The sequence below is a fragment of the Pinus tabuliformis genome, chromosome 4_2 (genome assembly GCF_031772625.1).
Source record: "Pinus tabuliformis cultivar Carrire ecotype Pingquan chromosome 4_2, CPIR1, whole genome shotgun sequence".
In the NCBI taxonomy this organism is placed as follows: Eukaryota; Viridiplantae; Streptophyta; class Pinopsida; order Pinales; family Pinaceae; genus Pinus; species Pinus tabuliformis.
The window spans coordinates 308,959,092-308,974,757 of NC_142304.1; the positions used below are offsets into that span (position 1 = coordinate 308,959,092).

General features: G+C 33.5%; 1 protein-coding gene across 2 annotated transcripts; it reads right to left on the reverse strand.

The window, feature by feature from the left end:
• Positions 1–1,266: 1,266 nt before the first annotated feature.
• Positions 1,267–10,851, reverse strand: LOC149169214 (glutathione S-transferase L3-like). Of its 2 annotated transcripts, none has more exons than XM_089428609.1 (6): positions 9,910–10,851; positions 9,742–9,807; positions 9,566–9,626; positions 9,355–9,438; positions 8,315–8,469; positions 1,267–2,127 (listed from the first exon to the last, which is right to left on the reverse strand). In XM_089428609.1, exons 1-5 carry the CDS (start codon positions 9,918–9,920, stop codon positions 8,317–8,319), a joined length of 375 nt encoding a protein of 124 aa, XP_089284735.1. In that variant the 5' UTR covers positions 9,921–10,851; the 3' UTR covers positions 1,267–2,127; positions 8,315–8,316. The 2 variants fall into 2 exon arrangements, with proteins under 2 accessions (XP_089284735.1, XP_089284736.1); XM_089428610.1 differs by lacking the exon at positions 1,267–2,127 and having other exon boundaries at positions 8,247–8,469; positions 9,910–9,997; positions 10,309–10,851.
• Between the last annotated feature and the right edge of the window lie 4,815 nt (positions 10,852–15,666).

Sequence of the window (15,666 nt, forward strand, 5' to 3'; positions counted from 1 at the left end):
TCCTGGACAATGTCTATATTTTGCTGCTTTTCAACTGACTTAGACGATGAATCAGTAGATTTCCTTCTGAAAAGAATTCTTAAATTTGCCTTCCTTCTTAACTGGAGCTGGTGGTGCGGATTTCTTAGGTGGGATCAAATCCACTACAATGCATGTAGTGTCGTCCCTAAGTCCTCTTATCCTCAAAGCCTCCTACAGTTAAAACGGTTAGGCTATGATAGAATATAAACTTAAAGATGGTGACATTGGTCGCTTATCCTTGTCAACAGTGTTTGTACCTTAACAATTTGTTTTGCAGCAAGTTATGCTGGCAAGCCTCGGCAGCAATTTGCAGCCTTCTCAGAGCTCAATGCATCCCAAACACCATCAGTTGCAATGATAAGCCTTCCTCCAGCATTTGATAGCTATTGAAACAAAAAATTACCAGTCTAAATCAAACAGACACATTGTGACCAGGTATTTTTTTCCTCCAGTAAATGGATAAAATCCATCCCCTGCCACTGCAACAATAATACACCATATATCACCTTCCCATTAAAACTGAGAATGAGCTGCAAGTAAACTGTGAGAATGTGGATGCCTCATAAGCATGGAGTTAAGTTTGATCCCTGAGCTTTGCTACAATTCTCAACTGTAGAAATATTGAAATTCTTAAGAAGACTTTGGCCATTTCATAAGCAGCTGAGTTGACAGCAGAGTTTGTCTGTTGCTGAGTCCCAATCATAGAGATGTCTATATGAGTTATGTCAATGTCTAAGTAGAGTTGTTGAATATGGAATGTGGGTGTAAGTCCTCATCTCTGTCCAACTTATGTCAAAGCAAGGATGCTACATAGGAAGAAAGAATTGGTTAATCGGTTGTGGATGATGGCATTTTTTCTAGAAAATGCAATACCTTCATCATTGATGGTCTCTTTTGAGGGGAAGCAGAAGCACAATTCAATGCAATCCCCACAGACACTGAGATTTCTTCCCTTCCTTCAACATCTGGTCGAAGAGTAGGATCTATGATGTGCAAAAGGCGATACTTGTCATCTACAAAGTTTTGACCCTATGCTGCAAAATCCTTATCTGAAGGCCAGCATGCACAGAAATGCCCTCAATAGGTGTGATGTCAGTTTGACAGACAAGAAGCTGCCTTTACTTTTATAATTTCGAAAAACAATGTGATAGAATGAATAAAATATCATAGACTGAAATGAACAAAATTATAATAAAATATAATATAATAGACTGAAATGAATAAAATTAAAATAAAATATTGAACAAAGAAAGTAGTAATCTTTCCATACAAGTAAAATTTAGTAGCTAATATTGCAGAGGGAAATCCCATCATATTACAGAATTAAATCCCATCCTATTACAAGTAAAACTGAGAAATTTCATATACCACAATACAAGTAAAACTGAAACCAATCTTGTAGAGTGAAATCCCATCATATTACAGAATGAAATCTCATTCTATAGGATTTACTAGGGTCATTACAGAGAAAATAAACATAAGTGGAGAGCTGATTCACAAGGCATGACATGGACTCTGTAGAGTGAATCCCCTAATCTTGTAGAGTGAATCCCATCATATTACAGAATGAAATAGCATTCTAAAGGATTTACCAGAAACATTACAAAGATCGCTATCACAATGGAGAGCTGCTTCACAAGGCAGGACATGGATTCTACTTACAGGATGTAAGCCCTTCATTCACCACAGAAACTCTTGTTGTTGAAGATGAGAAGCAGCACAAAAGTTAGTCATTCCACATCTACTTCAAACTTACAACAATATTAACATCCTGCAAATATTCTCATCTATGAGGAGCTTTGGGGGCCTATAGATTACAAGAGAATAGCAGAAATTCTTCACCAAACATGTTAGTAGCGTACTGATCATCTTGGTTGTTGGAGACAGAACTGGTGTTGAAGCTCTCTTTCCTCACAAACCCGGCAGGGGCTTTCTTGTCATAATTCTGAGTAGAGAAAGGTTGGGTAACCGAGCTGTATGGCACGTATGGCCACAGTTGTGCATGCTTCCCAGTGCGTTTCACTTTCTTCAGTACATTGTTCAGCTTCACATATCCCATGACTGTCACTTTCTGCATCTTTCTATTTATATACACCATTTGAACTCCTGCACAAAATGTCCCACAGAAGAGAAACAAAAGTTATTACAATCATCAAAACCCCAGCTTATATTAACGTAGAAAAGAAAATGATGGGCCACTTTGGCCTGTGGCTTAGAGGTAGATCTCGGTAGTAACAGGTGACAAAAGTTAGCATCTCCTTACAGAAATCAGTAACAAAGCTAATGGATTGGTAATGAGCAAACATGGATCCTGAGGTGCAACTTTTCAAAAGCCCAAAGCTAAAAAAATTGGTAAAACAGAGCAAACATGAACTCTGAGCTGAAAAACTGAAGAAACTTTAAAGAATTAATCAGCACACAAGTAGTGAACGCTGAAAGCATTTGCAAGGCAGTGTATCATTCTTCCACTTTGATCCGCATTTCCACCATATGTGTCAGTTCTCCTTGTGGTTTAAATAACCAAGCAATGCCTCTTAGTTTTCCAGTATTGAACAACAAATTTCAATGACAGTTTCACCAGAGGCGAGGGAAAGATTTTAGTTAAGTAGTTTTTAAATACTAGGTTTCCCTAAGCTAGATACATTTGAAGAAACATCTTTGTTAAGCCATGGAGAATTAGTATGTAGATTTGCTTTTCAACTGAAAATACTTAGGGATCCATATGCACACAATAAAGATATCATAACCTACAGCTATAATTTACTGTATGTGCTTTTGTGAAGATGGACATTGCAGTTCATAAGATACTTTTGTTTGGAATTAAATAATCAAATAGCCATTTGGAAGATGGAAACAAGTATAAGAGTTTGACACAAGCTACATTGAGGATTTGAACAAGTATCTTTGAGATGGGTTGCTCTTCATTTGAAATTAGGTTTTATATCATAAACCACTTGTGAATTTGCTTAGCAACTTGGAAGGCTACTCAACATAGTTATTAAAGAAATTAAATTAATAAGATCTTCCACAAATGTTTTACATCATAAACCACTTGTGAATCTACTTAGCAACTTGGAAGGCTACTCAACATAGTTTTTAAAGAAATTAAAGTAATAACATCTCCCCATGACCTCTGTAACAACGACTATGGAAATATAGTGTCTCACCCCTATGCATGAGTGAAATTGGTCTGAAATTTGTTGCACATAATATGCCTATATAGAAGGTTCACATAAAGAAAGACAATATGGAAGGTTCCTTGTGGCTGCTAGACTCAATGTCTGTGATATTATAACCTTTCTTGATCACTGATATACCTAGTCTTTATTTTCATTTTTACAAAATTGAAAAACACAAAATCCCAATACCACACATAATTCTCACAAATTTAAATTTAATTCCTTTTGACAAAATTTAATAACATGGAAAACCCAAAACCACACAAAATTTTCACAACTTAAAACTCTAGCAACTTTGAACAATTCTCTTACAAAAAACCAATATTACACTAAATTCTCACAACTTAAATTCTAGCAATTTGAATTCTCGAAACTTAAAATTTAAGAACTTTAAATAGGTACTTGCTACTTTGTAGCTACCCTTGTTTAATAATAGCAGAGGACTCTATGAAAAAAGTGGTAGATAACCCTTTCTCACTAAATATTTTTCTTGGATGAAAGATTAAAAGTGTGTTTGAATTTTTTTTTATATGATAAAAAGGATTAAGTAATTTTTCCATTAGTCTATGACACGTAGTTGATATTTAGAGAAATTAGAAGAGAATGACTTAAGAATTTTATGCAGACCTTTAGAAAGTGAATACAAGTTGTATTTCTCAAGTGCACCATCTATATAAGGTGGTTAAATAGTGTGCAAGACAAGTTTGATTCCAAGCATCAAATGAAAAGGGAAGGAAATATTTAAGTATCACTCAACCTTCTTATATTTATGAACACACTATTTGACCACAAAAAGGTAATAAGAAAATATTTATTGAAATATTAGTGAGACAATCATATCAGCTGAAAAAAAGATAGTTCTGTGATGAGACTTATCCTACCAAAAAACATTGAATGAAAAGGAAAGGAAACATTTAAGTATCACTCACCCTTTTTATATTTAAGAAGACACCATTTTGACAATATATATATATATATATATATATGAAAAATAAATTATTAAAATATTAGTGAGACAACCATATCACCTGAAAAAAATTCATAATTTCGTGGTGAGACTTATCCTATCAAAAAGCAATTATAGGATTAATACATCACATTAAAGTGATAACATTGACATTAAATTATATTTTGAAATGAAGATCTAAAAAAGATTTAAGAAACAAATGTAATGTTAATGAAAAGTATTGGCCACATAATCTAATAGTTTGGACAAGCCATCCTTAGATAGTGAAAGGTAAGGCATGGTTATATAGTGTAAATACGAGAGATTGATTATTGTTAAAATGGAGCTGCACACTATTTCCCAGTTGATGTGTGTAAGTTTGGAACTATGATCCTTTATTAATTAGTAATGCACTTGCAAAATAGACTTCAAACCTATGTTTATTTAACAATAAAAATTTATTGGGACAAAATATGATACACGACTTCTCCAAAATGCTTAAGATGTGCTCTTTAGAAAAACTTTACAGCTGAATTTTAAAAGGTCAGATTGTGAAGTGAAAGGATTTAATGTGCATGTCAAAACATTATTGCCAAAGTTATCAGAACCACACAGGTCAAGAACCAAAATTTCCAAAATCACAAAATAAACTGTACTTACCAAAAAAGTAGATTAAAACATTGGGCAACCGAAAAATACATAAATTCCCATGGATCAGCGTCATCCAGTAAAGTTGGAAAACACAGCTCCAAACCAGTTTAGGGGCAAAATTGGTCTGAATCAGAACTGAACAGTTTTCATAACTATGGTTCATGCAAGCTGGTAAGTGACGTACATCAGACGGTCATCGATTAAAGCTTGGTGGATTGGACCATCGAATTTCAGAAAGAGATAAAACGAGAATGACTGGAGCCGGTGGAGTCACCAGGAAGATTCTGGCCTTGAAAAGTATGGCAGTTTGGACAGTGCAGCGCTAACCATGTGCACAACTATCTCAACGAGCTTGCAGACCAAGTAATAAGGATCACAAGACATAAGGACGAAGATGCTGAACAAGCATATGAGATAGTACACCAAAAAGTGAGTCAGTAGGAAGGATTTGCACCTTTTTTTCAATATCTTATTACAATATGCCAATGTGTAACCTTACAAGAAATATTGTAGTTTAAGACCCAAGTTCTTTTGAAGAAGCTGGATTATATGGGAAATTGTGCATTGACCCAATTTTTTCAATATAGGGAAACTTTAGCAAGAAACATGGTAATTTGAGCAAGGTAATGCATCTTAAAATATATCTATAAATCCCAGCCTAGTGTGCTATACCCAGTGATGGTTTAATACGGAGAGAAACATACTATATCCAGTGAATTAGAATCCATCGTAGAAACCTCATAAAACTCATCCTCAAATTCACAAGAAAAGAAAGACTAGTGAATAGTTGAAGAAAATCAAGAAAGGTATCCCAATTCCAATTTCAGGAAACTCTTAAAACACTCACAACTTAATGCTATGGAAAAAGATCTTAGAGTAAGGTGGCTGCTTTTCACTTCTAGCCCTAAGAATGAGAAAATGGTGAAAATTATTGATGGTCATCCTACTAACTAATAACCATCAAACTCTACCTTGCCATTGGGCTTACTTTGGTATCAGACATGGAAGCTCCTCAAAAAAGAGAGACGAATCCAAATTCGTGACCCCAACCATGCATCCTGCTTTCTATGTCCTCTATTGAGCCCCCGAGAGCAAGTCAGTATTTCCATACTCTTAATTTTCAGATTTGATAAGTTCAAAAGCTTGCCATCAAATATCTAATTCCACATCATCTAATGAAAAAGAAGTCAGTCCTTACAAAGTGAATAAAACGAAATTGGCACAAAGTGCTCAAGCAATTAAGGACCAGGAAATCATTAAAATAGCAAAGAACAAGAAAAACACAACAGGGTTATTGTGGCCTTAGCAATGTTCACATGTCAAGAAAATCAAATCATGACATAACTAGTCAGTGTCATTGGAAGATGTTTACACCATGATTGATAAGGATGATTCAATATTCATTCAGGTTATGAAAGAGACGTCATTAAATTGGAGAAAGATCACTTGCAAAACCGTGGGAAAAAGTTTAGGTCCTTCAAAATTGTTCTCGAGATACTCAAGTAAATCGGGCAAAGCTACAGAGGAAGAAGAAACAGAGAGCAATTGTCAGGACTCAAAACCGATTGATCAGTTCTCTGTTACAAGTATCAAATCGGCACAGGTAACTTAGATCTCTAAAGGAAATCTTCTCTGGCAGTAAATATTAAACACAACCGTGATTGATGTGTTTGTTTGGATTAATCGGTTTTATCTTGCACTTTATATATCTTTTTTTTTTATTAATAAGAATACGAATTTATAATAGAATATAAAAACTGGTCAGATTAGTTAGGTGTAGTGGACAGTTAGAAGAGGCTTGCTTGAGATCAACTCCCCTCTCTGCCTACCTGTCATCTTGTAAGCCACACGATTATATGTTAGACGTTGATTCTTGATTCAAAAGGGTTGCCCAAACGGTTTGGGCGTTTCATTTGGCATCGAATAGTTTCATCCGGGCAGCTGGGTTTGTGCCTAATTGTTCATCATTTTGTGCTGTTATTGCCGCCTATGGAAGATTGGGTTCCAGAAAGTACTTCAAAGTTCAAACTGTAGATGGTTTTAAAAACTTAAAAAGAGAACCTATCCAAATAGGAGATCAGATGATCAAGACATGGCAGTTTAAAAGCCATACCAAAAGCATGTTTCTACTACGGCCGTGACTATTATTTCAAAATTTTGGCTGTTTTTCATAAGAAAATTCTAGGTTTGAATTACCCATTGGAAGTCCATATTCTTAGCTTCGTATTGAATCTTGATAATATCATATGTTTTATTTGGGATGTATAATGAAAGAAGTTACTGATAATTTCAAATTGGATGAGCACATTTTTAATTTCAGGACATGAAATTTTTTATATATTGCATATCTCATAACTTTTGATAGACTATCGAAATTGAAGGCAATCCAACACGACTTGAAAGTTAAATTCTGCGACGACAATATGCTATATTATTTGTTATAATTCTGAGAGATGTTCAACGAGTTGCATTTTTTGAAGGCTGCCATTCTTTTTCAGCTTCAAGATCGCTGAGGAAATGGGAAAACCACCATAATTTCAATTTGGGGCAAGCAAATCAAGTGCCGTGTTTTACTGTTTCATGAAACAACTCAAATCAACTTGCATACACATTCTTAGTCTCACATTTGTATTATTAAGGGAGATTTAGTGAGTGCAACTGATCTTTTATTTTTTGTATGAAATCCTAGCTTGGAAAAAATGTTGAAAAAACGAACACATATTCAAGCAAGGCTAGGATGGAAATGTTGGAATAAAAGATGGATGCATGTGACAAGTTTATTATTTCAATTGGCATAGAAAGAGAAAATAAATGCATGGTCAGGTTTGGGACTGGCTTGTGAAGAATGATATGTAGACATCATCCAACCATGTGAACATAATTACTTTTAGCTTCTGGTTCTGGTTGAAAAAAAAATCACATTTTCAAGGAAGGCTATGATGGAAACCTTGGAAAAAATGATGGATGTATGTGACAGGTTTATTATTTCAATTGGCATAGAAAGAGAAAATAGATGCATGGTCGGATTTGGGAGTGTTTGTGAAGAATGATATGTAGACATCATCTATGTGAATATAATTACTTTTAGCTTCTAGTTCTGAATATAGTCCTCTGTATGATGAATCTCCATGTGAATAGGATTTAGAAGAGGTAACGAAGATCTCTTAACTTCTCTTTGATGGAATTCTCACCTTTTATCATAAATTTTCTGATCAGCATCATGTATTGTTTGAAAAAGAAACAAAAGTCATTGAAGGTGGTCATGGGCAAGTGGTGAAAGAGTGTTTTTAACTTTTTACCTTGAATCACCTCCATTGGTAATGTTGTCACCAGCAACACATTTGTCATTTTACACCTATGTGGATTGACAGTGTTGGTTACCCAATTCCAAATGTTTTGCTTGAGCCATACTTGGATCTTTGTGATCCTATTGATTGTTTTCAGCAGAGTAGAGTGAATATCCATTCATTAAAGTAGATTGTTTTATTAGATTACATGCATTTGGATGAGTGCATACCATCATGTCCAACCCTGAAGGGTTAGCTCAGTCAGTTGAACCATCACTTGCAAAACCGTGGGAAAAAGTTTAGGTCCTTCAAAATTGTTCTCGAGATACTCAAGTAAATCCAGACTCTCTCCTGTGGCCTTGCCATTGTGCTCAAGAGAAGGAACCTGAAAAATTGAAAATAGCGAGTTATTTGCAAGTTCCGCTCTATATCTTGCAGACATTTGGCCCTTTTGTAACATTTGACATTTGGCACTTCTATTTCTGCACATTCCTTGCTTGAAAGATTAGTGATGATCACACAAAAACACACAAGCAATAGGTCTTCCTAGCTGACTAGGAATGTTAAAAGCAATCCCAAATCTGTGTTGGTCTTTCTTATTCCGTGCCCAAATTGTAAAAGGATAAAACCGTGATGATCAAAAACTCATTGCAGCCTCTCAAGCAACAGTGAGAGGATGGCTCATAAACTTGGAGTAGCATTTGAACTCTAAGCTTCAAACCTATCAGGACACAGTGAGAAGTGTGTGGATCTTAAGCTTGGAGTTGCATCTGAACCCTAAGCAACAGTGTGTTATCTCATAAATCACTTATTAATTCAAGTTACATCTGACAACATACTAATTTGTAGCCAGCACAATGCACATATAATAAAAGATTTGGGTTTGTGGCAAGACAGACCCCAAATTTGGCAAGGTAATAACCTTATCCAGCTCATGCAATAACCCTATGATCCCCACCCCAATTTACTTGGTCATAGATCAAATCTACTGAGCCAAACAGAATACTCTATCAATTAACAAAAGGTTGCTAGACTGCTGGTTAATGTGCAAGCGTGTTCCCTTTTACCTGAGCTAAGGTAAAACGAGGACCAACCCATCTAATTTCTCTTTTGCATCTACTTGGATCAGGATAAGAAACTAATAGCAAAGTTTTTACACTACAGGCCCTAATTACATAGCAATTAAACCATGACCCAAATAGCGGATCCAACTGCCCTTGAGTAACTAAAAGTAAAATAAAATTAGATAAACATAGAAACAAGTGCCAACCTTGTTCGGAGGATAAACTTTCTCCTTGTACCATGCTGGCATGTCTTGCAAATCAATCGTAACTATCTGAATCTCACCAAGACCCTGCATTTTATTTTCAATCGTTTCAGACCCTGCATTTTCTTTTCAATCGTTTCAGTCATTGCATAATGGTATCTTATATCAGTAGAAGAACTACCCACACAAAATAGGGGATCAACATGATAAAAACCTTGATGTTCCTGGCACTCCAAACTCGCTGGGCATATGGGCATGTCACACTGATATACAATCTGCAAACCCCAGATCAATTTCAGTATTTAATCGCTAAACAGAGTATGATACTATACACATTCGAACAGAAAGTGATGATTTAGATACAGTAACGATAAAAATTTAGCTACCCACCTGGTCGTTCCATCAAACAATGGAGGAGGCTCCGATTTGGACGTGAGAGCGGGTGGAATTGCATAGCTGCAGTCAAGCAACACGATGCCACAGAAAATATTTTGGTAAATCGGGTACAAGTTTGGATATAATAAATTAAATATATAATCAAACAATGTATCGACTTACAGTGCTGCCATCTTAACCTGGTTGCAGTGTTCTGGTAATCATCATAGCCGTTTTCAAACCACCCCCTGCAGTGTTCTGAGAGACCTTACTGCATACATGATTGTTTCCTTTAGATCTCTATGCTTCCTATTACCATGGAATATTGACAAAGTTACAATAAACCCATTGAAAGACATCACTGTCAACATGAGCAAATATCCCAGCCCTGCATTCAGACCAAAAAGGGCGGATTCCATGACCCTAAATCCAAGTGCTCTAAGGTTTCTTCCAATCAGAGGAGCATTGAGGTCCAAGGCAGCTTTACCACTCAGAAAATCCCCTTGAAACGAGACCGCAGATTGACAATATAGTCATGAAATACAGAAAAAAGCAATACAGCAAGAAGGGTAAGCGAGTAACCAAGGCATGATTGAGTCTTCCAGCCGTTGAACAACAGCTCCTGCAGTAAAAAAACATTATGTGCATCATCTGGGAGGTCTGGAGTTCGAATCCGGATGAAACTCTTTTCCACAATTTCCCTGGAAATGCCCCTAACAGATCCAGGGCCTGGTCCTCCATATTGAAATAGATACAAAGCAGATCATTCCGATACGGTATATTCTTCTCCATCCAAGACTGCCCCCTCCAGCATGTATACAGAAACGCTCAAATGCAAGCTTGAAATCAGAAATATACGCCTTGATTTTCATCTTCAGAGGTTTTCTTTGCACATCAAAAACCGCTGCTGACCCATAAAATTTCGCTGTGTCGCTTGAGACCTCAGGCCGAACGACCCAATTTCGCTGTGTCGCTTGAGTACCCAATTTCGCTGTGTCGCTTGAGACCTCAGGGCGAACGACTCTGTTGCAGTGATCCGATGGCTGGAGATGATTTAATCGTCTAACAATCCATCTAACGGCCCACATCGAGACACGGTAGCATGGAGGGGAGTTCGCTTCAGAGGGAACGCCTTACGGGGTAAATATTTTATAGAGTAGACATTGCAAACTAAATATAATTTATTTTTTATTTTATTTTTTTAAATTCTATTTATTTGAGTTTTGATTGGTTCAGAGAGTTCAAGTCTTATTTTGCAATCATTTTTTAGTCACCGAATGTGATTTGCAGCTGTGCGTTGAGTGACTACAATGCACAAATATAATGTACGATCTGACTTCACATCAAATCAAATAAAAATGATAATACCTTCTTTCTTTCTTTCTTTTCTCTTCTTTTTCTTTTTTTTTTTTTTCTTTTTTCTTTTTTTCTTTTTTTCTTTTGTTTTTTTTTTTTCTATTCTTTTTTTTTCTTTCTTTCTTTTCTTTTTTCTTTTTCTTTCTTTCTTTCTTCTTCTTCTTCTTCTTCTTCTTTTTTTTTTTTAATTTTTCTTCTTCAGTGGGGAGAGAATCCCCGCTGAAGAATCATAATACATCATATATCGCCGAAGCGAGCAGATTCATCATACAATATTTATCGCCGAAGCGAGCAGAATATGGCAGAATACGTCATCATCGAGCAGAATACGTCATCATCAAACACATTACGTCATCATCAAACACATACGTGAACATCGAAATGCTGCAGCAGCAACGAGCATCCCGCAGGAATCGAACGTGGTTGGGGGTGCGAAAGCCAACCGCCCCAACCAACACATCATGCACTCACGTGCAAAAAAATGATAATACCTTGGTTAAGCCACAACCTTTTTTACAGGTTTCCATCGAAAATGCTAAATCACAATTCCACACTGGGCCTAGGCCAAGTATATAATTATTTGAAAATTAAATTGCAATCTGCTTACTCATAACTAAATCAACAATGCCTATGACAGATTGATAATGTTGACATCGTTGTTGCAATAATCTTGTCACTCTGTAACTTTTAGATAGGTTGAACGAACTTATCTTGATGTTTTGAATTTGTGTTGTTTATCAATTTGGTGCATTGACCAATAAGTAATTATGCATAGATTTAAACCAAGATTTCATAGTACATAATTAAATGTTGCATTGTACATGTGGATGGTGAAGTACACCTCGTCTCTTATGCTAAATCTAACATTGTATTTATAGTAAAATGCATCGATCTTGAACTTCCATGAAGGTTAATAATACTCAACAACATATATATCTTTTATTTTCATTCATGCACAATTCTTGGCCAACTAACATCCTTAATAGTAAAAAGCTTTGTACGATCCTCCCTTGAACATTACTAATACTAAAGAACCTAAAAGGAAGATCATAATCAAAATAAATATACTTCAAAAAGAAAAGCTTGATACAATATTGAGAGAAATGATGCTCGTCCTTTATTACTCCCAAATTTAAACTAAATTATAATATATACATTCTTAGCAACTTTCAAGAATATTTGTTGCTTAGAAATATCCACAATACTCTTTATTTAATTTATTTCCCCTCACAAGCTATATATTCTTTAGCTATGTTTGTGGTCAATTATCTCAACATCTTAAACACTTCAATACTAACACACATTTTAGTATCTTTCTCAATAGGCCTCTGTTATATATCCAACGAATTATAAAGTATAAGTGCATCCAAGGAATTATAAAGTATAAGTGCCTCCAAATATTTGCAATGATTTTTTATTTCTTATCTTCTTTCTTCTTTGGATAAAATATTAATAAATAATTTTGGTTGATTTTAAAGAGGTTTCACAATTGGTATTATTTGTACATCAAAAGATTTAAAAAATAATCTTATTTATTCTCAAAGAAATATAAAAATTCTACTCATTAATATGAAAAAATTCCAATAAATTTTAAAAATTAATCTTATTTATTCACAAAGGAATATAAAAATTCTATTCATTAATATAAAAAAATTTCATTAAATTTATAGTTTAATGAATAAAAAAGTTATAAATTTATCATTCCTTTCATGTTATTTTAATCATTATAGTTGGTGAACTTTATCATCGATCATATTATAGTATTGAATTTATTATTAAAGCTTATGGTAATAAATTTATTTTTGAAGTTGAAAATTGAAATATATTATAATGTAATATTAAAATTTATATTTTAAATATTTAATTTTTCATTTATAAAATTAAAATGCTTTTTATTTATAAAAATTGTGTTTTAAATAAATAAATAAATTTAATTAAAAAAATGAAAATATTTAATTTACAATTTTAATAAATTTTAACCAAATTTTAAATAAAATTAATTAAAAATGTATTTGGAAAAATCTAAAATTTAAATTTAAATTATATTTTGAACTCTTCTTTTAAAAGAAATTTTCTCAAATTCAATACAATAAAAAAAATAACACAATTTATTTTTTAGTGGTTAAGATTTATTTAAAAACATTATTTATTTATGAGTGGAGTTTTGTATAGTTATTCATATTGTCAAAATCTTTCTACACAGTGCACATCCAAAATTTTGACAATTATTTATTTATTTTTTAATAACTTCATGTAAGAAGTGAATCAAAATTTTTAATAACTTTATGTAAAAATGTGAATCAAATTAATTTGGTCTTTTTTTATTTTTTCATTTATTTACTTTAATTTAACTATATCTAAACTAAGCCGCAATGAATACAACCTTATTTTTATTAAATTATAAACCTTGTTTACACTTATCCCAATTTTTTTTTTTTTTCATTTATTTACTTTATTTAACTATATCTAAACTAAACCTGAATGAATATAACCTTCTTTTTATTAGATTAAAAACCCCGCTTACATCTATCCCCATTTTAACGTTTATAATTTATATTATATAAATAAAAGGTATACAATTTAATAATTAGATAATGCTTTACACCTATCACCCAATTTAAAAGGCATACAATTTAATAATTAGATAATGCTTTACATTGAAATAACTTTTTAATGTAAAGGAACGTTGAAGGAACATGAGCACATCGATATGCACGAAACTATTCTTATGCTTCTCTCTAGGAATTTATATGCATTAACATGAGAGACCAAAGACACATTCCTTTGGAACTTTGATGGATTATTGTGGGACCTTGAACGAAACACGGTGTTTTGGTGTGAGATGGGAGTGCAATATAGGTTAGTTTTCTTAATTAAATGTGTTTTTTATTTTCAATGTTGGATGAGGTAGGGTTTGATTTGTTATTCATTTAGTAGTAATATTGTTTAATGCTTTTGACATGATACTTTAAAACTAAATAAGTTTTTTGTTAGGTATATATTAAATGAAATTTTAAAGGTGAGTTTAATTGATTCAATCATCTTTTGAAGGTTTGAAGGTGTGTTGTTTAGGGAGAAGTTATATATCATGGGTTTAAATTTGATTATGCTTAAATTTGTTTTTGATTATATTTAAATTTGATTAAGTTTCTTAAAGCTATTCATTATTATTGTGATTAGAAGTTAGATTATTTATTTTTAAAATATTTTAGAGAAAGATAAGAGTAAAGGAAGAGAATTTATAGTGTTTTTTTGTGAAGAAGGAGTTTATTGATGCATTATGATATTTTTAGGTTTATAAGAAGGGTACAGTCATAATTACTTTGTCATGTTCAAACCAATATGGAATTGAAGTATAAAGAATCATATTAATGTCCTTAGACTGATTTGGCCTGTTGGACATGTGGTAAGTCACTTTGATGGTGGAAGGAAGCTAACTTTAGGAGGTCAAACTCTTTCCCCCACACAACCACCCATCCGCTCACATGCACATGCAATAGTTCTACACACATTGGGTTTTGAATATAGCCTATAAGCTTCTTTATTTAGTTTGTGTCAATATATGTTATGTTTTGGGAAGTAACACCACATGTAGTGAGGTGTAGAGTACTATTGGAACAATTATAACATTACACGTTTTCAATCTTCAAATATCCTTATTCTAGATTGCTTGACAAAATATTGTATTCCACACATGATAAACACCTTAAATAACCACTCACACAACTAGATCAAAGATCATAACAACATTTTTTTTTTAAATGTTTAAAACCCTTTACGAAAGAAAGAGTTCATGGCCCAAACCAACATGAACACTTGAGGCAATTTATTAATACAAAGGAAAATATTGTACATAAGAGAGTTTCCCACAATCGATTATTATCAAATGATCCTCCATGCTCTTTAAATAGAGATCATGGACCAATCGAGAGTTATGTCATGGATCAATAGAAGTTAGAATCAAGGAGAATATGAGTTGTCACATCACCTTATGTCTACGACATATTGTGACCATTGGATTACATAACTACAAATGCATACTAAAAAAACATAGTAAAGAAACACACTTTTGCTTAAAGGCATGTTAAACCAATTTGATCTTAACTAACTCCTAAGTGTCTAAATATCCTAAAATCCTCGTTTTAGAATGACTTGTGATAGGATTGAAGGATTTACAAAGGTGATACAACAGGAGAAGGAAGGAGGCATTAGAGCATATACCTACTTAATGACAACATCTTGAACTCCTAACATAGATCAATGTTTAGAAAACTTTAGTTATATAAGAGACTTTGTGAGAATTTCTACAATGAAAATCTATTATGAAACAGAACACTTCAAGAGCATGATCATGAATGAGCTTTCTGATAAGTGCATTTATATCTCAATGTGTTTATTCTTCTAATGTTGAACTAGATCTTTAGTGAGCTTAATGGTACTCTAAGTCACACTAGAGCTTGGTCAAATGTTGCTATTGGAATCCAAACTTTAAAAGGTTCTGTCAAATCCATAAGGCTCATTTATTTACATTAATCACTACTTGATATCTACTTGTGCTGAAGAAATAGAAACAACCTAGTGCTA